At 44.1% G+C, this 25,799-nt stretch overlaps 1 protein-coding gene across 1 annotated transcript in view; it reads left to right on the top strand.

The window, feature by feature from the left end:
* CAMK1D (calcium/calmodulin dependent protein kinase ID) overlaps positions 1-25,799 on the top strand; it is a 394,722-nt gene that overhangs the window by 289,129 nt on the left and 79,794 nt on the right. Inside the window, exon 4 of the mRNA XM_019509558.1 lies at positions 18,803-18,941. Coding sequence (XP_019365103.1) covers positions 18,803-18,941 — 139 coding nt within the window. The remainder of the gene's footprint in view (positions 1-18,802; positions 18,942-25,799) is intronic.

The raw sequence follows: 25,799 nt of genomic DNA, 5'->3' as shown, positions 1-25,799 counted from the left end.
ACGTGAGCGGTCTGTTGGACCTCCAGCACTCGGGGAGGGCAGGCAAGTCCTGCAGCCTAGGAGCACAGGCGAGCTGTATTTGTCAGGCTGTTGTTCGGGTTTTGTTTCATCTGCTTGGTTCTTTTCTTGCTTTGGGTTGAGAAGGAGCTGTTGCTGTTCCCTTTCACACTTCTCTGTGTTTAATATACAGCAAAGGTGCCAAGAGGCTAGGATTGAGGTAGTCATTTTCATTATAAAATGTAAAAGAAAGTTTAAGCTCTTCTATTTCCAAGCTGTAGATGAATCCCTTTCTGCTAAGAGGTTTATAAAGTCATGTGTTTTAACCGACAGGGGCATCCGGTGTGTTATCAGATGCGGTGGAAGCCAATTGAAATACAGTGCAAGGATAAGCTCTCGCTCCCTGAATTCCCTCCAGAACGGTGCGAGTTGCTGTAGTGACCATTTAGATCAGCTCCAAGAGCCAGCAGTTTCCCTACAACAACATTCCCGTCCATTATCATGACAGCTTGTGTCCATAAACGTCACGAACCAGCAATGGGATAACATTGTACGCTGGTTTACGTTTCTTCCAAAGCCTCATTGACATACAGCATGTTCCAAGGTTCATGTACGTACTTGAGCCATATTCGGAGGCGATGGGTTGAACAGAGTGGCTGTATTTCAAGCTTGTGTATTTCTATCATAATTATTGCTCAGGCATGTGTCTATAACTTGTACCTAGTGTTATATACATGAAGGTAAATGTGTATTCGTAGAATACGGGATGCTAAGAGGGTCAGCTGGGCCTTTTAAGTTGCCTGGAGACTTCTATGAGGCACTCCTCTTGGAGAGACCCGGCATAAAACAAATGTACACCCTGCTGGCTCTCGGATGTATAGGATGCACAGAGAGAGGATAGTTGGGCTGTGCTACTTTCTTTGTACTTTCTTTGGAGCGGGTATTGGCATGGGTGCTAGCAGGAGGCTAGCCTTGAGAGCAGGGGCCGCAACCGTGTCTGGCTCTGTTGTGGGACAGACATTACAAGGGAATGTTCCTTGAACCCTACCTTGCTGCTCCGCCTTCCTTGCACACCTGTGCAGAAGACTTGGCTAATGGAAGGGCTCTGCTGAATCCATGAGAACCAGCGTACCACTTTACCCCATTCAGCCCAGCTCCTGTCTAGGTCTAATTAGTTGTTGCAACAGTTCTGAAATTTTTTTCCAGCTTCAGCATTTCCAATGCAATATTTTCACTAACAAAAAACGCCTGATCTGTCATTAATTTGCCTATTACAATGTATTAGAGAAATAAACGCTGCATGTGGTTTTCTTTTTATTGTAATGGTAACACAGGACTGTCCATAGATTTCTCTAAAACACAAGAAGAAATTTATTTTCCTTTGCTGTTGTTACAGGAGTTGCGTGGCACTGATCTGCTCCCCTCTCTTGAATACAGAGTCAATGCAAATTTATTTGTGTTGACTCCTAAAGTCCAGGGCATCACCCGGAGGTGGTTGGGGGTTTCAGTTCCATGACATTTAAAACTCTGTCTCTGCAACATGTGAAAAGAGGGTGCAGCCCAGAAGCAATAATAAATAAGCAGACATTGAAAATCTCTTGCTGCACCATGGGGCAGTCCTAGTAAAAGCTGAAACATCTGGCAGCAGGCCAGCCTGGATTTTTTAAGATGTTTTCAGAAGCAGTAATAGCAAATCACAGCCTTCCCTAAAAAGTATCTTTTATTGTGCAGGCTTCTTCATTAGTAATATGAGGGGGGCATATGTTTTCATTTGTCTGATTAGATTCCTGGAAAATCATTCTCCATGATGAGTCATTGATTTTCCTTACAAACATTTAATTGGTCTGGCTCAAGTTAGCTACCAGTAGGTCTATAATTGAGGAATTATTAAAATAATCCCTGGAAACATTTATTTTATGTAGGCATTCTAGAGACAGGTTATTTTTTAAAAGCTGTTATTATGATTCAACTTCATCTTATAACAAATGACTTCCTTTAAGGTATGGACTTTTATTCCTTTCAAAATGCAATCAATTCTGCTATTGCTTATAATAACAACTGACTTTCAATCATTTGCCTGTCTGATCTAACCTAGCCATCAAAGGTGGAATTAATGGTCACATACAAATGGCAAGAACGCAGCTCCTGTGTCTAGCTGCTTTTACTGGCTCCTTCCGTCCATCTTCCTTTCCCTCACGTTTTTGCAGAAGGTGTTAAGGTGGGTTTTGCATTTTTCTGCACTGACGGTTGGATATCCGCTCATTCTCCTCCCTACCATTAAATAGTTTCATGGTTAAGGACTCTTCTTCAAGAATTTGCCAGCTCAAGAGATTTCCCCAGGGCTGAGTTGGGAGTAAAATTCTCATCAAAAGCAGCTGTTTGGGAGGATCACAAGGTCAGCTTCTAGTTTTATTTGGAAAACACTAAGAATCAGGACCAGATGCACTGTATTTTGAGGGTTTTTTTTAAAGAAAATATGTTTTGTGCATCATAAAAGCTTCCTTACAGCCATGAGAGCATGTGCATACTGCTTGCCTCCTGTCCAAACTAGCAGTAAATTAGCTGATCCTTGCAGACCCTTGCAGTGGATAGTCCCTGAAGATGGTATTAGCTCTGACTAACGTTACTTTTCAGGGCAGAAAATTCCAGATACTAACTGATCATGATGATGTCCTTGTGAACGACACTTTTAGCTTGTTACTAACACACAGGCAACATCATGAACAAAATCCACTTCCAGGAACATGTACAGCTAAAACAGTTCTCGAGCGCTGCAGTAACTCGTGGTGGATTGTTAGTTAATTACATTACAGTAGTCCAGAAAAGTTCAGTGTGTATCACTGAGATGGCCCCTGTCCTGGGGTACTCAGTCTTCAGTTGTTCTTCGCCTTGCAAATCCTGCAGGAGTCTTGGGTCAGGTGTGTGTCATCTTGAAAAGAGAGCCAAGAGGGAATGAGTTAAAAGGAGTAAAGAAATAGATGGAAGAAGAAGGCAGAGTGCTAGGGCAGAGGTAAGGGAAAGACAGGGAGATTGGAGCTAGTCCTGGAGGGAGTGGGGGCAGCCAGCGAGAGCAAAGGCCGCAGCTGAAGTGCTAAGAAAGGGGCAGTCATTGAGAGAAGCACTGAGGCCAGGAGGGATGAAGTGGGCAACAAAGGAGCTGTAGAGGACGACGGGCAGGGGAAAGGTAGGCAAATTTGCAGTCAGTAGAGAGAGAAAATAATTCCCAGTTTAAACTGAAGAGCACTGGGATTGTGGGCAGTCTTAGGATAGAGATGGTGCTTCCCCCACCAGCAGTACTTTTACTGCCGCTATTTTCCACCTTTTGACTCCAATGCTGGGAGCTGCTTGCTCTTCCTCCTGCAAGCCCCGTTTGCTTGTCCAGGCCTCTGATGTGCAGTGGGGAGCTTCGAAGCGCTCCCTTCTGAAGTTCATGGCAGTTTTCTCCCAAGCTGTACAGCCCACATGGGGTGTGTTGGAAATGCCCAGCAGCATTGATTTTGGGAGGCAGTCTCCAGGCGTGTGGCGAAAGCATGTGACCATCCCCTGAGGCTGGGAATCAGCAGTCTGAGGGAGAAGAACAGAGACCTGGGAAGATGATCCACTGCATCAGTCAGAGAAGAGAAGAGTTAGCTACAGAAATAAGGTGATTGAGCTGGGTAATTCTGTTCCCTGCTGCTCCTGGGCTACATCATTGAACATGCTGTGTGGGAGAGCAGCCAGGTTCAGCTCGGTGCTTTTTGCCACGTTCCCCTTTTAACCACGTGTTTATTCTGTACACATTTTAACTATATATTGGGGCTTTGGCATGTTTGAACGTGTAGCTGCCCCTTGGACTAGTTGTATCATCGTCTGTACGTTCGGCCCTGGCCATTGGACAGCCCATGTGCCAGTCTGCAATAGTTAGTCTCAGCCATTGGCTAGCCTCTTGCTCTTAGATCTTGACTCTAATCAGAGGTTGGACTTCCCATGCCACAGAGCCGTGTACCATGGAAGACTAAAACAGGGTCTGTCTGTAGGTGGCTCTTGTTGAATATCCTTTTTTGGAAGAGAAAGGACGTATTACACCTGGGAAAGCAATATTTGAGAATCAGAAAAAGAGGAGGCCTGGCTCAATGTGGACAAAAGGCACCATGTTTTCCATTTTGAAGGACCTAGTAAGATCCAGTGGCCAGAAGTTGAAGCTAGACAGATTAAAACTGGAAATAAGGGGCTTCTTTTGACAGTGAATGTGATTCATCATCGGAGAGTATTTCACCAAAAGGTGGGATGGATAATCCATCACTCAAAGTCTTTAAGTCAAGACTGGACACTTTGCCAGAAGAGATTCTCTGGTTCAGCCAGAAGCTATGGCCTTGATGCAGAGTTCATATGGGTCGTGCTGTGCATGTGGTAAAGACTGGATGAATTTAACCATCCCATCTGGCTTCTGAATCTAGAAACCTGTCATCTTTGATTTTGAGAAAATAAACTGAAAGATTTTTTTCAGTGCCTGCTTGATACATTCAGTCCAGAGCTGAGTGTGTAATTTATTCAAAGGATTTAGTCTCTTTCTTTGTTCCCCAGTTATCTGCAAGAAGTTTGTCATTTCCTTCAGTTCTTTCTTCAAAAGCTGCTGAACACTTCCTCTGTGTAATAGGGGTTTGCACATGTTTCATGAGTAAGCTGGTATGACTGATAATAAAGAAATGCCTGATAAAACTTGGTACCTTGATTTGTGTGGGCTAGTTTTGATTTGCTGTTCGATTTGCATTTGTGCTGGTTCCATTTTGTATATGGATGAGCTAAATTTTCAGAATTAGACTTCTGGGGCAATGAGTTAGATTTTTTAAAAATTCAAATACACTTTGTGTGTCAAATTCAGCCCTAAGCAGAGGAACCAACTCAAGGCCTATGCACAATGTAAGTCCTAGAAGAATTCAAAATCAAGGCTTACATGAGACATAACTATGGCCTTCTGAAGTGGGATGATGATCTAAAATTACCTTAAAATTCATTCTTTCCATTAATGTTTTTGCCTGCAAACTCATTCTGTATAATACATGCAGAAATCAACTTCAAAGGAGGGATGAACAGGGGAAAGTGAGTTGTTAATATTATTCAGGCAAACAATAGCAGTAAAATAGTTGAGGTCAACAACTGAGAACTGCATTATGGAGCTTCTGTTCTTTTCAGATATTAGGAGAATCCTTACTGTTGTATTAACAATTATCATTTAATAGCTGTCTTCTGTACCTTGTGCAATTTAAGACCTCCCTTCCCACTTGTTTCAGTTTTGATTATTTTTAGGGTCTTGTTTTTCCAAGTGAATGCTGGCAGGACATTGAGGTTGGTTTCCACTGGAAACAAGTTAAAGGGAAAACGGAATCTGACCTACTAATAGTGAAATCTGACCTACTTTTAGATTGCTGTCAGGTGGGAAGTATCCTCTGAATTCTAAATATCGATTTATTCTAGATAATGCTTAGAAGTTTGCTGTTAGTGAGAAAATATGGAGTTCAACTCCCAAGAAACAAACAAAAAAAGGAAAGAAAAAAAACCTAGGTGTTTTATGCTTGTTATGCATAAAATGCATAACAATGTGGATAAAATGTGGATAAAAAGAGCGTTGTTACTGTATGCTACAACAGCAAACTGAGACATTTAAATGGCACAATTGCATGGGTATGATGAGCAGGAGAAATCTTGTTTGGAGCGACTCACAAGAATTCTACATAAGCAAATGAATAAAGCAGAAATTAATTGCTTACTTGGAATTACTTGTTATGGGTGCGTCTACATGAGACGCTTAACTGCACAGTAGCATAGTTTACTGTGCAGTATGTGTGTCTATATGTGCACATCCTTACTATGCAGTAAACCCCACTAATCACGAGTAAATTTGCTACCTGCAAATGCAAGTAGCAAATTTACTTTCAATTAGTAATGGCACAGTAGTGCTTGTGTAGAAACCTGACCAGGAGCAAATCTGCTCCCGGTCAGCCATCCACCAGAGGGCAGGAGATTGCTCCTAGCCCCCCGGAGCTGCCTGCTGCTGGGGCAGGCTCTGTCACCTGAGCCTGGGTGGGTACTATGTCCCCCAGCCCAGTACTAGGGAGCTCCTAGCCCTCCGCTGTGGGATTGCAGTTGGGGAGTGGGGGGTGGGAGATCCTTATTTCCCAGCCCCCACTCCACCATCATGATTAGGGAACAGGGGGCTGGGAGACCCTTATCTCCCAGCACTGGCCCCAGAACTGCGGAGCTCGGACTGTGAGATAAGGGTCTCCCAGTGCTGGCCCTGCAGTGTGGAGCTGGCACTGGGAGTTCCCTGCTGGCAGGGGCTGGGGAGCCTGTTCCCCACCCAGGTCCATGCTCACAGAGCTGAGTGGAATCACGGAGCAGGGGGTGGGAACTGACCTGGTCAGGGGCAGGTCCCACCCCCATGCCCCAATCACCCCGATTGAGGCACGGGCCTTGGAAAGAGCTGCCGGGGGGGGGGGGGGAGGTGTAAGTCTCAGCTCCCTGCCCAGGTCTGCCAGTAGGACAGCTAGCACTAGCTGCCCCACCAGTGAATCGGAGCAGGGGGCTGGGACCTGCCCCTCCCCTGCAGCTCTTTCCAAATCCCCTGTCCCGATCAGAGAGCCCATTGCAGGGCCCCAGGAAACACAGGGTGTGGGGGAGAGATCCCCAGGAAGTGGGAGCAGTTTGCTGCATGTGTAGACGCCTGCCCAGGAACATTAAAACATGAGTAAATAAAATTGATGCTTGATCAAATGCATGTGTAGACCTGCCCAATGAGTTAATAAATCCTGTGTGTGTGTGTGTTTAAATTAATATTGTATGATCTCAGCAAGACCTATTGGTGCCCGAATTATGGTATATTAATTCATGTGTTGGTAGGTTGATGGCATTGGGCGCATGTACATATGTGCTTTAATGTGCATTGGCCTATTTTAATGCACATTCAAGCATCACAAAAAAATTGTGCACTTCCGCTAAATGCGTATTAAAATAGGCTAATGCACCTTTTTCTAGTATCTCACAGTGGAGGTACAAATTTAATGCCCATTAGCAAAAGTGCATTAATGAATGTGTAGAAGTGCCCACTGATTCTTTGGCATCCTGCCACAGAACACACTGGATGTAAATCCATGATGCAGTACATTTTCCCTGGATTTTATCTTTTGAGCTAATTAAAAACTGGTGAGGGAAAAATCTAAACTAATCCAAACTTTTAAAAATATGTGAGAATGTACACACCTTATTCCTGGTGATCAGCAGATTATAAATTTTTGCTTGGCTCTTCTGAGAGAAAGGATGAATGGCAACCCTTATCTGCCCTTTCAGGTTGTAGGCTGCTGAGAAGCGATTGTGACATGAAAATTTGTAACAGAATTCCTTAGGAGCTGTCTGCTCAAGGGAAATTTACCAGTGCAAAGTTTTCTATTAGAGACATGCACTTTACTGATAATGTTACCAACAGGATCACTCTTTCTGCAATACCTAATGGGTCTTTGGCTTCACCCCGTTCTTATTATAGAGTTAAACTGCAACTGAGATATAGATTGCATGGGCATTTTAGGGCTGGAAGGGACCTCGGAAGAACATCAGGGCAGGAATTCAGCTGGGGTCACAGGATCCCAGCAAGATAAACATCCAGTTGACTCTTAAAGGAGTCTGAGTTTTTTTGGCAACCGTTGATCCTTCTGGATCATGGTGTATGTATGAGAGGTCACCCAGACCTTCAACGCCTAGGCAGGAGTTTTGGAGGAGAGGAGGCTGCCTAGACCTTCCATCCCCTCTTGAGACCACTGAAACAGAATCCAAAGGCCGGACTAAGTCCAGGCATTGGTGCCCCCAAGGCTGTATTTGCATAAGCATCCAAGAATTGAACCTGGGTCTTGTGTGTGGCAGACGAGGCTTCTACGACTGAACCACAGGGGACACCCCTGGTCTAGGTGGCGTGGGTTTTATGGGCCAAAATCTTTCTATCATTGCTGCCACCTATGGGAGCAGACAAGATCTCTTAGTTCAGAACTTACCAGTATTAAATGACATGCTTATTAAAAAGCAGGCACTTCCCAGCAACATTATCTATCTTATTGTCCTCATCAGTGATGTCCCCAGTGTAGAGGTGAAGCGATGTTAGCACCTGCCATGGCAGGGGGTCGGACTTGATGTTCTGCTCAGGTCCCTTCCGACCCTACCAACTATGAAACACATGAAGGAAATTTTGAATGAAAGGTATCGACCAATATTGTCCACCAGTTGCTATGGCAAGAGGGATTGTGTGGAAAAATAGTCTGCTGAGATATGAATCACAGTAATCTTTGTGATCATTAGCCATGAGGTCCAAAAGACGGTTTGGCATCATCGACTTGTAGACTGCTTAGTGTTATCCAGCGTGCACCATGAGGACACAGTCTGCATTGCATCCCAAGCTGAGACAGTTAAGGTGCAACACAGCCTGAACTTCTCTAGTATGTGGCTCCGAGAGGAACCTAGAGCAGGAATCAACAACCTTTTAGCATCAGTGGGCCAAATTAATGCAGCTCAGTCCAAAGGTGGGCCACTGCTGCCACTTCCACCACTGCTTATTGCTGCCACTGTCCCAGCTGGGCAGGCTGGATAAAATCGCTTTGTGGGCTAGATCCAGCACGCAGGCCATAGGTTGCCAACGTCTGAGTAGAGGATGGGCTTTGGGCTGTGGTACTGGCTGAAAGGCTTAGAGCGGTGAGCAGGGAAACTGCTTCTGATTGTTGTGTTCAAGAAAGCAGGACTTTGCACCTTCTTGTAAATAAGCAGAACTGTGCAAAAGTGGTGGCTTCACCATAAATTTCTCCTCTTTGTTGGAATAATTTACAGGACAAATTCTGGCTAGCTGCTCAGGCCAAAGGGGGTAGTAACTGTCTACACAAGGGGCCTGCATTTATGTTGTGCAGGACTTAACTCTGGTAAGTTCTAACTTTTGAGTGTTCCTCTTCGCAATGTTCACACACTTCAAAAATGTAATTTTTGGGGGTTTGAAAAACAGCAGTTTGAGAAAGCTGAGAATTCTGTTTTATGAACATGTCAGCGACTCCCACGTGGTTCGACAGCAGTTAGGACATTAGGCCCACGGTGCAAACTTATCACTTGAGCCAACAGAATCGCCCACAGCAGCAGTAGGTTGTCATCTTCTCTATGGGCCAACGCTAGTCCAGTTAGGTGAGGCTAGGGTTTGCTGCTTTCGAGTCCAGGTTAGGAGGGAGTGCAGTTCAGTGTTTACAGACCTTTTGATCCTCATCCCCATAGTCTGTCCTTTGCTCAGTCCCAGTCTCCCTCCTGCCATCTCCCACTCTGCCAGCCCCAGTGCCTGTTTCCCCTTCCGTCAGCGCCTCGTCCCACACTTCTACATTTCATGTCTCAGTTCAGGTCTTTCCACGCTTTCCTCTTTGTCTCATTCTCAATTCTCCATCTTTAAATCTGGCCTTATGTCCCCCTCACCTCAGCTCCATGTCCCAGTCCCCACCCCTGCTCCTTCGCCCTCAGGTCAGCGTTTCAGGCTCCCACTGTCCCTTAGCCAAGTCCCAGGATTGCCCCTCCTGATGCAGTTTCATCCCTTAACCTTTGTCTCTCTGGGCTGCATGACCCGGTCCTTATATCTTTATATCTTCTTCCCCACTGCGTAGTCCCAGTTGGCTTCTTTTGCTATTCCCCACAGACTTGGTTCCTTGCCATTTTGTACTGTAATCAGGAGCTTCTTCCTTCACCTGGGTGGCAGCCGGGAGCTCCTGTGCCTGGCAACCCAGCGGTCTCTGTAGGGAAAAGCAATGATAAGGAGAGATTGACTTGGTCCCTGTACCTCCACGATGGAGCATACTTGCTTGCTTGTTCATTTAAGATGACACCTGCAAAGTCCAGTCACACACAGCTATGTGGCAGGATGGAGTTTGTGTATCACCGATGGAAATCTTACGAGATATTAACCAATGAACTTTAAATGATCTCTACTGCCTGCATCTAAACGGAGCCTTTCCGAGGCTCCTAGTTGGCTCTCTGGGGCACCCTTCACTGCCGACTTTCAGTTCCCTGCTCCAAAAGCAGGGTGGCACCAGGGAGTCTCAACAGAACAATTGCACCATCTTTTTTAACGTGCAGAAAAAGTAAGTTGTTTTGCCAGTCGGGTTGTGAGAACCGCTTAAATCATTGTTACTGAAAGTTTTAAATAAATTGCCGAGGCAGACACCCTGCGTGGAAGACTATTCCAAACAATTTCAGGAGCGTAGGTTGTAGCCGTGTTGGTCTGCGGACATAGGCAGGCAAGGTACTGTGGGTGCATCTGATATCTTCTATTAGACCAGCTTAAATATTTGGAAAAAAAATCCTCAGCCTGACAAAGGGTTTTTAAACTCAAAAGCTTGCTTAAAATGTTTTTCCATTCCAAACAACGCTTGGTAGTAGTAAGTGTCTGAAAACAGGATCATACATTGAAAAGTGACAGGGCAACTTAACTGTAGGTGTTGCTATCCACACTGCATTTAGTACATAGGTATTATATTTAAGTCTGAATTTTTTTTTAAATAGAGCAAGATTAACTTTGTCCCCTTCCTCTCTTGGCCTCAGGGTACATATTTATGGAAGAGCCTGGTTTTAAGATCCTGATTTAAAGCTGCAATAGCAAGAAAATTCCTTGCCTTGTTCACATTGAATAGTTTATGATGTGTAGGGAATGAGGAATCTGGTGCAATTTTCTACGGTGAGTGTTGAATAAAGCAGGTCTCTGTAGGATTTATAATATTTTTATAGTAACAAACATCCTTGCCTGATTAACACCTTGGATTATTGGCACTGAGATAATTTTAATCACCTAATTATATTTGCAGGAGGTCATACTAAATTATAGTAATGGTCCTTCCTGGACCCAAAAAAAATAGCTATGAATCCGAATTTCTCTCTTTGGGCTGTTTTTTTTCAGTTTGTTTTTGCATGTCACTCAGTTTGTACAATGAGACTTAACTCAGCCAGTTTCTCTTTCCTTTAGGATCACATACTGGTCTGATTTATATTCTGGTTCTCATGCACTTAAACAATGCACAGGAAAACAAACAAAAAAATCCCTCTCTTTTATAAAAAACCCCCCAAAAAACAAAACAAAAAAACACACCCCAAAATGAAAGCATTATATTAATGTTTATTCTTGTAAACTCTTTTTCTGAAAAACCAAAGATTTGGAGCCCAAACTTCCAGACAATGCCTCTTTACTTCACTCACACTATTCTTGTTTCATTTCCCTGGTCTGGCTTTGTGCCTCCTGTATCGGTTTATCTAAACTGTGCATTAAATTAGTTAATTAGTTAGAAATATTGGCCTGATCCTGCATCCACTGAAAGCAGTGTGTGTGTTGTATATAAACATGTGCATATGCTATTGGTTTCACTGAAAACAGGATACAACCCAATGTTTTTGACATCATTATTAAAAGGCTCATAGGCCATCATAGACATTTTACAGAGGCTGCACCTGGTGCCATTTTCAGTGCTATGGTTCTTCAGGCTACTGGAGTCCCTTTATTATTTGCCATAGCAGTGTGTCTTCTGAAGGTCTGGTTGCTTATGACCTATGGTGTTTCAGGCTAAGTTAACTGAGCAAAGCAAACCTTCCCTACTGCTCATACTGGGCACGTCTACATGTGACACTACACTGCTGTAGTAACACACTACAGCAATGTAGCAACGTAGCATCCACGGACAAAACCCGTGACGATGCATCTATGGTGCTGTAGTGACTCAGTCCCCCCAATATAGTGTGTTGCTACAGCAATGTAGTGCCTAAAAATAATTGTGCATGGCTCGCACAGTGCAGTACGAGCTGTTGCTGCGCCGTCTTTTAGTACTTCAAAAAGGCATTACTAAATGATGGTGCAGTAACAACAGTGCCATAGCAGCATGTGTCAACGTGCCTGTGCTCCACAGTGGTTCAAGTGGTTCAAGAACAGCAGTACTCAACCTTTCAAGCCTTGCTGGCCAAGTGAGTGGCACAGGCCTGGTCCACGGGCTGAATTCAGCATGTGGCACCAGTCCACAGCTGCAATCTGGCATGCCAGCCCAGCCTCACATGCTAGATCTGGTCATGGAGTGATCCTGTATCAGCTCCTGCAACCATGACATCCAGCCCCTAGGTCTCAGATCCAGAGATTTGGTATCAGGGGAGTGGTGGCAATGTTAATTGCCAGGACACTGGGCTCTGCCGTGGCAATTAACTCTGCTACCATTCCCCCGCTGTCAAATTTCTGGACCCGTGGGCAGCCCTGTGGGCTGGATGACATGGCTGCATGGGCTGCACATTGTAGGTTGTATCACTGAAGTAGCATGTTAGATGCTAGAGACTGCTTTTCCATCCAAGCTTATGGTGTGAAACACTTGAAGCAAAGGTGTTGAGAGTTGCCTCCACGATCCACTTTTTCTGACAAACCATTTCTAGCAAATATTGAAATACTAATTCCTAGTCTTAGAGTGCTTTTCATCAGGTGAGCTCAAGGCGCCTTGCAAAGTAGGTCTTCTGCTTTGGGATTTCACAGGTGATTGTTGATGGGAAAATTCCCATCAGTTAAAACTATTGACAGTTGATAGCGGTATTGAAATGATGCTTATCTTGGCCTGCATTTGGGAGTTCTGCCTTTACTAGTTTTCTGGGCACAACTACATCTCAGTGGGGGCAGTCTTATACCCCTTGTCTCATGTTGGCTGGATGCCACCAAGCCCCTGTGAAGCCCTGTTGCATTTCTGTTGCTGATGTGATGAAAGTCTAACGTGACCTGTTGATGTAGGAATAACCTGCCTGCCTCTCTAGTCTCATGCAATTGTGAATCAGGCTGACTTCCCTTAGTGAGTTATTGAGGACCATGGCCTGTGGACTCTGAATAGCCATACTATTTTCTTTTTAATCCTACTACTGGTGATTTTATCAACGAGGCTTTTAGTGAAAACACAAACTGTCAGCCGCAAACAGTCCCAATCCAGCACTGTATTGGCCCATGCTTCAGAAGAACATGAGGGGAAACAATACCAATGCTTTGTCAAATGGCAAAGGAGTAAAAGCCAGTACCGAAAGGCAGGGTGGGGTTTTTTTCAATCTCCTGAAAGTCTCTTCTCTTCTCCACGCATGTGTGCTACTGCAGTTAATAGCAGTGGGAGGTGCGTGGATGTTTTTCTGTGCAAATTGGTCATGCCAACAAAGGAAGAGAAGAATTAACATGTGAAGCATCCTTTAAGTAAAACTAATATTATTTAAATCCAGCCTTTAAAAAAAAGAACAGGCTAGTGATTCCCATCTAAGCATTTGCTTCAGTGGGTGCCCATGAACCAAAAGAACAAAGCAATTAACAAGAACCCTACATTTTAACTTACAAAGTATCACACATCTTTTGGGTTTTGCCTTCCTTTCTTCTGTCCAGTGGGCCTTACTTGCATCACACCTTATCTGCATGAATTTCAGTATGGTTTCTCCTTGTTTCCACTGGCAGGGGGAGGAGACGGCAAGACAATCAGGTCTGTTAAGTGCAACAAACTCTAATGAGCTGTATCAGTATATTCTTATGCAATAGGATATTTCTCTAACGGTTGCCTGTTTTTCCTTCTACCTACAGCCTTGCACTGCCTCAAGGTAAAGGGTGTTAAGCAATCTGTCTGCTTTCCCAAAGGAAGTGTTTTTAACACTCTTCCACTATCAAATATATTTTATCATGTTGTGTCATTCCTTTTTGACTATGTTGATCCACATGAAGTTAAACTCTGCATTAATGTCCTTTGCAATATGACAAAAATTCCATCCTATTTGAGTCCCTGAAAACCCATTAATTACAAAACAAGGGTGGGTCCTTCTCCTCCTGGTTCCTCTTTTGTGACTTGATCTAAAGGGTTAGATGCTGGTTTGTTACAAAAGTAGATGCAATGTGGATTTCCAAGGACTTGAACAGGGTGGAAGAGATGCCCAATAGGTAGGCCCCTAATCTTACAGAGACTCAGTTTCCTTAGATGAAAAATGGGGATAATACCGATTCCAGGCTACTTCACATGGCTGTTCAAATGATGTTTGTAAAGACCTAGGATAGCCTCAGATAGAAGACTCTGTAAAAGGATTACCCTTATTGTTGATTATCATGTAAATCCAAATAGTTTTATTAAATTCAGTTTCATATCTCTCTTGGAACTACATGACCAGACACTGTCCTTTCTGTATAGTTACTTATATCCATATACTATTTTATATAGTATTTTATATACTACTACGGCGATACTAATCCAGTCAGTTCATATTACATGAAACAAGGACATAGTGCCATATGTTTATGGGTGAGGAATAGAGGCAAAGAGAAGCTGCAGGTCTTGGAGAGCTGTGGCAAGAGCTGGTAATAGAATTAGTTTTTCTGATTTCTAGTCCGGCAACTTAACCACAAGCTAATACTTTGTTTTATTTTTAAATAAATGGTTGGTACTGGCTTATCGAAGTGTAGCATGAACCAAACTGCAGTACCTCCAGGCAAGCACCTTTTTACTGAACATACTTGGAGGGACTTGCTGAATTAATAATGATACTCCAGGTCGTGTCGTAGCCCCTGAGCCATTGCCAGAGTTAAATTGCCATCAGCTAATCGCACTTGGCTGTTCCTGCTCAACCCTGTCCTTTCCAGGTTGACAAAATCAGAATCAGCAAGAAAAGAAAAAATACCTGTTGCTCTAAGTTCATGTTGTGCAGATGTTTGGTGAGTTCGTCCCGTCAGCTAAGCTAGAGACAGCTGTCTTCCCGAGACTTGCAGATTGGCACAGCAATTAGAAATACTCCCTTTTGTCTCTGGCCAAGAAACTGCCCCCTTCTCTGAGACAAGAACCCAGCTTCTCCGTCAACGCTGCTAGCTTCCACATTGCTGGTTATCATGGCCATATAAAGGGTGAAGTTGGTGCCACACTCATCAGCAGCAAGGCCTATGTGTGGCAAAGACCAATGTAAATGCATTTCAGCTCCCTGGACACTTTTTTGTGTTAGATTCCCTGTTCACTTCAAAACAGAAGACCCAAGTCCTGATCTTTCTTTCGCAAACGGGGTCCCAGCTATGTCACACCTTCCCATGGCTAGAGAGAACCAGCAATAGACCCTTAGATGACATAGGGCAAAGTATTGTCAGGGCAGGGTCACAGCTTTGTCTGTATTTGGGGCCCGCTGCCCTGGTACCGTTATTCCAGTGTAGGGTAAGTGCAGCTCTGCTGCAACAGCAGCTTGCAGGAAGTAGACATTATTCTGCACTTACAACACAGGTAGCCCTGGAGGTGTACGTTGGGCCACAGTGATGCCCCAAATGAGCAGGAACTGACCCCTGTTGAATGCCCTTCTCGTGTCCCCACATTAAGCTCTGTTTTGTGACACAGCAGCGAGGAGGTTGAAAATACGTTCCATGTGTTGAAAGAAAATTATAAGCAGATTGAGCCTGAGTGCAGCAGATCCATGAAACTAAATTTGAGCTTTTGATTAAGAGGCAAAGGACTTGTGTGGGGGGGGGGGAATATCAAGTATTTGTGATGAAAAAGCATAGGGAGTTATTCTCCCCGGGAGTGTGGGAGGAGAGAGACCTGCTGTATGAAAGCGCGTGCTGTAAATCAGTGTGTAGAAAAGCAGTACCTGTTGTGAATAAAATCCAAGGAACTGTGGAGAAGTGCACAGCCAAACACACAGAGATTTCCTAGGGAAAGGCAATGTATTCAATCATGTCAATTATGGCGTGGGCTACATTTTCAATGCAGTGAGTCCACGGGATACAAAAGGGCCTTGGGGGAAATATAACAAGACAATCAGTTAATAAAAGACAGATTAAAAAAAACTGCATCTACGTTCTGTGAATGGAGATATAGATTCTTTGCAAAGCATTTACTTGGCTCTTCCATGTTAAGAGAAGTGGAGCCTGGATGAATTTTGTACTGAAAGCACCTTCATCAGGGCTTGGAGCAGTACTCTGTGCTGTGCTGTACTGCCTGTACTCTGCATATATTCATTTTCAGTGTATAGCTCCTGTGGTGCCAACTGGAGAATGTGATTATTTGTGTGCAGGCGTATTCAGATAGAGGGAGCATTCCAGCTTTATGCAAGCAAAGCGACAAGGATGGGAGGGGTGGAGAGGGTTTGGGGCCACATCTCAACCACATCTGGCCTCTTGGCTACCTCTGCTGAGTCGTCTGGCCTTGAGTATCACATAGGTGCCAGATAGGGTTGCCAACTCTGTTTGAAGCCGTTTCAGGAGGTTTCATTGCATGATGCGCCTGTGATATACAACACGAAATGTGCCCATGTGCTTGTGTATATCAGTTATGGATTCTGGTGCGTAGACTTTACATCAGGAAGGCAAATGCACATTACTGTTGCATTTTAAAACCCACTGGACTACTGCATAAATCAGATGCAACATTAAATATTTATTTTAATGAGTGGCCTGTCGTTTATCTCCTGGGTGACTCTCAGTAGTCTCCTGGAGATTTATGTCTAATTCCTGGAGACTCCAGGACAATCCTGGAGGATTGGCAACCCTGATGTCAGAGCTCCTCCACATGTCTGCTGCGGCCAACCTGCCCTCCTGGTGCTTCCTCCTCCCCAAGTCCACTTCCGTGGCAAGCACAGAGCCCTCCGTAGGAAGCACAGAGGACCCTGCGTGGCTGCTCGGGCTACAGACTTCCAACCTGCTGGCAAGAGCTGGAGTGACATCCAGGGCCTATTCCATAGCTCATTGGAGCCGGCAGGAGCCTTTCCACTGGGCTTTGGATCAGGCCACGAGTGGATTTGAGTTCTGTTGCGGAGAGTCGGTGTAGTTCTGATATTTTAATGCAGTGTTTCTCAAACTTTTAAGTAGCTAGTACCCCCAAACTGCTGAAAATTTTAATAAGTACCCCAACACTCAATTTTCCAGGGGATTTTATATTTACGGACTAATGTGTTGGAAGAAGGGCTGTGTATTTAAGGCCGTGATATGACAGATGTCTGATCTGGTGTGGGTATGGTTGCCAACTTTTACATGAGGGGTGCACAACTCAAGTATGTACCTGGGTTAGGGGTGATGAAGGCCAAAGCTAGGAGGGCTGAACCCAGTGACACACCAAATTATTACTGGGGAATTTAAACCGGCGCAACAATTTTTTTGCCATAGTTTTGAGAGGAGGAAGGGGCAAGAGAGGAAAAGAGGGCAAGAGAGAGAGAAAGTGTTGGGGTATCACGCCCCCTGCCTGTGTCTTGCGTACCCCCTGGGGTATGCGTGCCACAGGTTGAGAAGCTATGTTTTAGTGGGTCATTAAGTTTAGTTGTCTAGTCGTCAGCGGGTGGATTGGTCAGTCTAAAGTGCCCCTTTTTTCTCCCAAATGTATTTTCATTTTCCAAGTGGAACACGTTCATTTCCAGGAGCAACGTTCTCTTCCATTCAGGCTCCAAACATTTCTTAGGAAGTGACTTCATTTCATTATTCACACAGATCGTTGCTTGCAGCGGCTGTAACTGAATTACCTAGTGTTCGTATAACGGCAAGCTCCAAGCACATGGACGTTTAATTACTTCAATATTTCATTATTTTCCCTTTATTGGGTTTGTTTTTAAAGAAGTTTTCACTGTGTTATTTATTATATGTTAAGTGGTTCAGCTTGCAGAAAACATATCACATTCATTTTATTTTTTAATTTGTTTGCCCGCTAAAATAGAAAATTTTATTTATCCTGGTGGGGCAGTTAAGGTTTTGTGCTGACAGGTTTACGATTCCAATTACTCAGAAAGGTCTTTCCTCTTTTGTTTCACCCAGGGCTCCTTTACAGAATTGTAACGTGCCCCACTCTTTTTCAGATGCGTGTCTGAGCACACTGCTATTTCTGGAAGAGCAGAGGAAAAGTGCAATATAGTAAAAGGAGAATATGGAAATAGTTGCGTTTTACTTTCTTCTTTGAATCATGGAGCCCTTTTCTAGTCTCATCGGATGAATAACTCATTTCATCATCGTTGGTCTTTCATGAATAACTCTGTTCTATTAATGTCAGTCTGAGGTCATACTTATATAACCGTTTTGTTCCTAAGGCTTGATATATGAATGGGTATGAGTGGGTTACGTGATGGAGGCCCTGAAAGAATTTCAGACCGGCCCCCCTCAAATGCCTTAGCAGTGTAATGAATTCAGCTGCTGTACATACCAGAAAGAAAAATACTGTATAAATCCCATACCTATCCGTGTAGAGGAAGAGGAATAGATCATTATCCTGAGCTACATACCTCTACTCCTTAGGAGTGTCCTAGGTGCTAGTGATTGTAGGAACCTCATAATCTCCCTGGGCCAACCACCAGCAGGCTATGTCAGACTCAAAATTCAGCGTAGGAAGGCGCCATCGAAATACTGAACTTACCCTACAGGCAGCCAAGCCAAGAACGCCTGATGAAGGAGAAAGAGCTGTAACTTTCCCATTCTAGCTCTGGTGAACCTTGCCCATGGCTTTTTCCTTGGCCACTGTATTAGATCAGTGAACTAGATGGACAGTTGCTCTGTTATATCTTTTGTTTTTACTTCCTAATTATAACCTTATATTTTCAGCCACTTTTTGATGCCCGTAGGGTAAGTTACTATTAAAAAAAGAAATAACTTGACCAGACTCTATGCTGTGGGAAGATCCAAAATCCTAAAATTTATGAGATTCCAACCGCCCCCCCTTGTTATCTGTGTTTACCCTGAGCACTTGGCAGTATATGAACTAAATCTGTCTCGGTACAGCCTTTAATTGGCTATCTTCAGAGAGAGAAATAAAGCATGTCTTCACATGTATCCCATGATGTTTTCCAGTGTGTCCGGGGGTGAGCTTTTTGACCGGATAGTAGAAAAAGGATTTTACACGGAGAAAGATGCTAGCACTCTGATACGGCAGGTCCTGGATGCTGTATACTATCTGCACAGAATGGGCATCGTGCACAGAGATCTCAAGGTAAGGCTGCTCATTGTCTTCTACCTCCAGAAAGCATGTGATGTGGTCCCAGGTACATGACACCTAAGTGACTTGATTCAGTAGAAGTTGGTGTGTGAATAGGGATTTATTTGGTGAATGAGGCTTTATAATGGAGAAAATCCTGTATAATCCATATTCTCCTGGACCTGAACAGTTGTGCTGTTTTACTTGGTGTCTTCTCACATTAAGGGCCTGATCCTGCCTTCCCCAGCATGAAAGGGCAGTAGGATTACTGTGCCTGTGATCTAGGGAAAACTGACATCCCTTACCTTAAGAATATGCCTCTTCTGGACAAAGATAGATCTTTTTCTTGCCATAAAGTACCTTGTGCATATATAATGCTATATTCAATTTTATAGACAATTAGTAATTAAGATGGATTACTTATTTGGAAATGTTTAATGAGTCTCTGTCAGCCCCCCTGTCAAATAATTCAATTTGACCAATGTTTTTGTAAATGCTTCCTGTGCAGACTGTAATTCTTCTGAGGAGCACAATGTAATCATAAGATTTTTAGATTATTCTTCATTTCTGGCTGTGCCTGTGTGTCGCATCAGATTCTTTCACTTAGTCCATTCAAGTAATAGCATTATTTCTGCATGCTTTTGTCCATCCATTTTGAATACTGCCACTGAGCTGATAAGCAGATTTGTCTGGGACAGGTATTTCTGTGTTTCATGGAGTGTCCAACTGAAGAAAACCAGCGTATATAAACCCTGGGTATCCTGAGTAACAAAATAGCAGAAGTCATGTGTTTAATTGACACAGCAACAGAGAGAGAGAGAGAGAGAGAGAGAGTGTGTGTGTGTGTGTCTACATAAAATTGAATGTTTGGGGTACGTACTTGGAATGCTATTACCAGTAGTGTTCAGTGCAATACACTGAAAATACTGTAAGTAAAATGAACAAGAGTAATATATTCCAAATGTTTGAAAATTAAGATAGTGTAATATTAAGTTGGGACCATTAAATTATTATTTATATAGGATAAAAGTTAAAGACTAGCACTGATGTAGTTTGCACAAAATAGAGACCTATAGCAGTGAAAGAACAGTTAATATACTGAGTTAGAGCCCATGTAATATAAATCCAGCCCCTGGCTCTTTTTGGCATTCTGGATAAATCATTTAATTTTTCTGGGGGCATCTACACAAGACGCTGACTGCGCAGTAGCCAAAAAATACAGTACAGTAGCATGTCACAGCACGGACAGTGCTAATACACTACTGTGCAGTATTATTAGGCTACAGTGCAGTAGCATCACTTAAAAGACATTTGCCAGCACTACTGTGCAGTAACTCCAGTTACCATGAATTTATTTCGTGCTTGCTAATACAAGTACTAAATAAATGTGTAGCAATGACTGCACAGTAGCGTCTCATGTAGACATGTCCTCTGTGTCTCGGTTCTACACCTGTATTATGGGAGTAAGAGTTCCCAGGGCTGGGCTGATGCTTGGAGTGCATTGCTACTAAACCAGTGGGTATGTGCATGTGAGCACTTAGATAGAAAGAGAACAACCTCTCCATTTTGAGCTAATCTTTACCTGGCCAGTCAGAGTGTAAGACCCAAACTGTTTTTGAAAGGTTGAAGGATTTATTTGGATATCAGAAGATTTTGAGGGAAAGTATTCCTGGTAGGTTCCAGCATTGCCTTCCTAGGCCACAAAAGCACAGTTTAACGGAAATGAAGCCAAGATGAATCATGCCAGCTTTAATTGGTATCAACAGTGAGTTTAATGTTGTTCATTTTATTTCTTATTCCAGTCTTGCACAACAAGCTGGCTTTTATATTGTATTGTTGTGAAGATGGTATGGATTGTTTTGTCTTAAACTTGCTTAAAACTTGGAGTGCTTAGCACTGTTTATTTTCTCATCTGGGTTTGGCCTTGATTCACAGTCCCAGCTGGGGAAAATAAGTAAATACAGACGTGTCCTACAACCTGGTGTGAACAGCCAGAACAGAGAACATTTATCATTTTAAAACTTGGCATCAGAAGATCCAGTTTAGCCTAGAAGACTGCAGAGGAGCAGCTCTTTGTCTTACAGGTTCACCCTGCTTTGGATTAGGACAGGCTTGTCCAACATACGGCCCGTTGGCTGCCAAGCCGTTTTCTGCGGCCCGCGGTGCTGCGATGGGAAATGAAAGTAAACGCTGTTTACTTTCGTTCCCACCTCTTGTCCCTCCCCCAGACCCTCAGCAGCTTCCTAATGGCTGCTGAAGGGCTGGGGAAGGGACAAGGTTCCCACACACACCGCATCAGCTTGACATGGCCGACGCGGTGCATGTGGGAAGAGGAGTAGCCGTGTGCCGCTCGGGACAGGATGAGCCCAGCCGGAGCAGCAGGGGCTCAGCTGCGCTTTCCCCCTACCTGTGCTGGTCAGTCCCGAGCGGCACTCGCCTCTGCCGCCACTTCTGCTGGCCGGTGCTGACCCAGGAGGGTCTGTCCCTCTGGAGCAGCATGCGGCTGAAGCTGGCTTCCCACGTGCTGCTGGGGACGGGAGGAGCCCGCGGGTCGGCACTGGCCAGCGGAGGCGGAGCTGTGGCTGGGTGGGGGCCAGGCTCCCTAGATCTGAGACCTGATGTAGGCTATGGCACAGAGACTCACTCTGGAACAACGTGCTAATAAACTTGTGCTGTACCTGCCAGGAGCCCAAGTAGCAGGTGGTTGATACCTGGTAAGCTCAAGTGAGTAAAGACTGCTTATTGTTTTCTGTGTGGCCTTCAAAATGTTTTTATCATACTAAAATATGCCATGCTTTGTGAGAGTCGTTGCCTCTGTATGAGAAAGCAGAATCATAGCCACTGAACTACATTCATGCCCCGTGGGAATAATCACAATTCAGCAAAATGGGCGGGAAGGAAAAGCCAGAGGTCTAAGTGTGCACCCTAAAAGAGGCCATGAAAGAGTCGGAAGCACAACCTTAAACTAGGACAGCTATCCAGTGACGGCAGTCCAGTAGGCATGATGGGAATCCTCATGAGATTTAGGAAAGCAAGAGGGCATGAGAGCAACATGTAGGCAGAGACAGTGCAGGGCCTTGGAGACCTATTAATAAATGAGGACAACTCTGTTCCCACTCTGGTCAGTGACTAATTGTGGGTACATCTTCACTAGCTTCAAGCCACTCAAACCTGCTGCCAAAAAATAAGCCCATCCTACCCACTTACACTGTCCCTGCTCTGAACTGGAAATGAGGCAGTGAGGGCCCTTCTAGGGTGGTCCAAGGACAGTAGAAGCAGATCACACATGGAGAGTGAGAGATGTTCCCAGAATGTCTTCACCACCACATTTCTTCTGAAAAGCAGGGATATCCTGAGGTTCATTTAATGTTTGTAAAATGCTTGGAGAGCCCCACATAGATGCACTGCATAGAAATGCAAAATATATTTTGACTTATTTGGTTGGCACCTTGGGCTGAGATTTTCAAAGCTGAGTCAAAAGGCCAACTTCCATTAAAATGAATGGGATGTAGAGGGCTCCAAATCTTTTATGACAACTTCGTAACGTGCCTATCTACCCCTTTTTGCAAATCTCTGCCACAATTTGGAAGCTCAGCCAAAGAACATGAGAGCTTCTGAACATAAGAGCATAAAAAGTGCCATGCTTGGTCAGCCCCATGGTCATCTAGCTCAGTATCCTGTCCCAAACAGTGGCAGAGGTGGATGTTATAGAGGGAGAGTTTTGAACTGGTTAGACCCATTTCATTGTCACTTCCTGCAACTTCATTGGTGTCAAAGATCACATGACATCACTTCTTGATGTGATACCACTTCCTGTGAGGTCTCTGAATATGGCTCGCCAGCCCACTGGGTGATAAAAAGTTCCTGATCCAGCCCCACATTCAAAAAAGTTGGACACCCCTGGATTAGGAGCAATGCATGTTTGGTTTCAGCTGTTCATTGGTTCTGAGTTTGTACCTTCAAATATTCATAAACTTTAACAGTTCTGCTTACCAGTCTCCAAGCACAGAGTGGGACCATGTGTTTCTTCAAATCTTCCTGCTAAGTAATGTCCCTCCACCATAAAACCCTTTACCAGGACTCTGAGTCATCCAGTCCCCATTTGGGGATAATCAGAGAATACAATCATAGCAGAATAAAATAGTGGAATAGCAAAAGACATGTTGGATCTTCTAGTCCAAGGCAGGTTTGCTCCTTAAAGCACGTGACTAGAATGGGATCCTGGCTCTGCGGAAACTGATAGCAACATTAACATTGGGGATGTCTGAATCGAGCCGTCGGCTGGGGTGTGGAGGGGCTAGGGGGGAAGAAAAGAGGGAAAGTAACCCTGCATGTGTTGGATAGGGGGCAGTGCAGTGAGCCCGTGGGGCACCCTGTCTGCTGGCCCTGTTTTTTTGCTTAAGACCCACACCCCATCCAGTACCTAATTGTCAGAGGAAAGTGCATGTTGTGTACAAGGAAATATGGTAAAGGGGTTCCCCGCAATTTTCTGGGAAGACATTTACTCACTCTCATACGTGTAGAATAAACTCCTTCCAGAGGTAGTGCAATCACCTACCCTGGAGGTTTTGAAGAGGAGACTGGACGGTCACCTCGCTGGGGTCACTTGACCCCACTTGTCTTTCCTGCCTAGTGCAGGGGGCTGGACCCGATGATCTGCAAGGTCCTTCCCGGCCCCTAACATCTATGAATCTCCAAATTTCCAATATCTTTTATTCCATTCTGTCAGTCCCAAGTATGTAGCTACACCTGTCTTGCTCATCATCATTTTGTGTCACTTCAGTATACAAATTGGTTGTTTAGTATCTGTTTTACTTAAGCAGCCTTTCCCAAACTAATTTAATTTGTAAGAAATAACTATAGACTTTTTTTTCTGACTGAAAGCTCTGAGAAGCAGGCCCAAGTCATGTTGTTTCAGACACCACACCGGCTAAGCTGTTAACATTTCTACACTTAGTATTTAAAGGAATGCCTTAGCTGTGATTTTAGAACAAGTTAATCTTATTAGCAACATGGCAGAATAAAATATGAAATCTGATTAAATGAGTGGTTGGAAAGAGGATTAATTTATAAATTACTTCAGGAGTTTATTTAGGGACATGGTGAAAACAGATCAAATGAGACAGAAAATGCTGTAGCTTCATTTTCCAAATGTTCATGTGGGGAAAATGCATATTCTTTTCCTTCCTGTTTGAGAAGTAGTTGTCGATACCATGCCAATGGTTAAAATGTCTCAAAAAAAGAGAAAATCTAAAGCCACGGATAGATGTGCTGTGTTGAAGCATGCTAAGTGCCTTTGAAGCACTCCAAAGTGCACAGGTACATACGTGCACAGTCAAAGTAGTACTTGAAAAATGACCTTGTAGTGCTTTCTTTTGAAGCACTCTTTCAAACATTTATGTAGGCAAGCAGTCCTTCAGCATCCCACAGTGGTCTAGGGGGAATGGGGCAGACAACCAGTAAGCGCTCTCCTGTGGGCTTAGATGTCCCCAAGACCTCCAGAGTTTAAGAAGCATGTTGGGATGCCTGCACTCCATGGGAGCTCCACAGCAGCTGGAGAGCAGTGCCTCTGCACGCCTTCATGGCCATTTTGGCATACACAACACCTAATTAGAAGTGCTCCAAGATTCGGAGCTCTTTAAGTCTGTCCTTATCCTGATATTCTCCAGGTGGGTATTTTTGTTATTATGCCAGCTGTACCGATATGGCAGAAATATCAGCGTAGTAAAGCTTGTTCGAGATCTGAGAACTTTTAATATAAATGTAAATGTGGAATGTTTTATCCAAAAATAAAAATACAGCAAAGAAATCCGTGTTTAAAATGATAATGTGTGCAGCATTCATAATAAATTAGGGCAGTTCTAATCATCATTCTTACAACAGCAGAATGGTACTTAGTGGGCAGATAGGAAAGGCAGATCTTTCCCTGAGTTTCTCATCTAAATGACACAGCAAGAGAAGATAGTAAACAAAGACTGGAGTATGATGGTTACAGCTATCCAGGTCCTGAGCAATTCTAGTTGGTTCAGATGCATCTTGTTGAGTTTACACAGGTCTTACTTGTATTTTGACTCCTGTGTTGCAGATTTCGTGGCCTGAGATGTGAAATTGCGGAGTGGTAGAAATGGTTAGGGAAAATTCATGAAAATGTTTTTGAGTTCTTCCCCATCACCTTTAAAAAAATATAGACGTTTGTAAGAAATTAGAATGTTTAAAGTTCAGATGCTTTCTATTAGTACTTGGGCTGGTCAAGAATCAGGGATATGAGAAATTGGAGATTTCCATTCAGTTTTGAAATTGCATAAATAATTTTAAAGGTTGTACAGTTTCCTTCAACTCTAGTCGACAGGAGGAATGAAAGGAGATGAGGCACAGCAGCTGAAACCTGGATTTATCCCAAAGATGTTCCTTACGTAAAGAAGAATCTCAGGATAATATGGACATATCATGGGGCTTTTGTTGCTCCACTTCCTAATGCAGGGGGCCACATCCAAGGGGAACAGAACAAAATAATCCTGAGAACCGTTGGCAACTGGTACAATGTAGAGCAGGGGTAGGCAAAATACAGCCTGTGGGTCAAATCCGGCCCACAAGGCCAGTCTATCTGGCCCACAGGGCCCCTAAAAAATGTAGAAAATTAATATTTATCTGCCATTGGTTCCTGTAAAAAATGACAGGAATCAAGGGCAGTAGGACCCAGGGGAAGCCTGATAGGCTCCCACAACAGTAGGGCCTGCCTGGCTCTGGCCCCCCAGCTGGAAGCCCCAGGAGCTTCTGGCCTGGGAGCACATGGCTGCCCCACACTGGAACCGCAGGTAAGGGGGAATGTGGGGAGGGCAGGGGGAGACCCTGGGCAGGGAAGGAGTGGGGGGA

The sequence above is a fragment of the Gavialis gangeticus genome, unplaced genomic scaffold, assembly GCF_001723915.1.
Source record: "Gavialis gangeticus isolate Ggan-Ray unplaced genomic scaffold, GavGan_comp1, whole genome shotgun sequence".
NCBI lineage: Eukaryota > Metazoa > Chordata > Crocodylia > Gavialidae > Gavialis > Gavialis gangeticus.
This window is presented reverse-complemented; position numbering and strand designations above follow the sequence as displayed.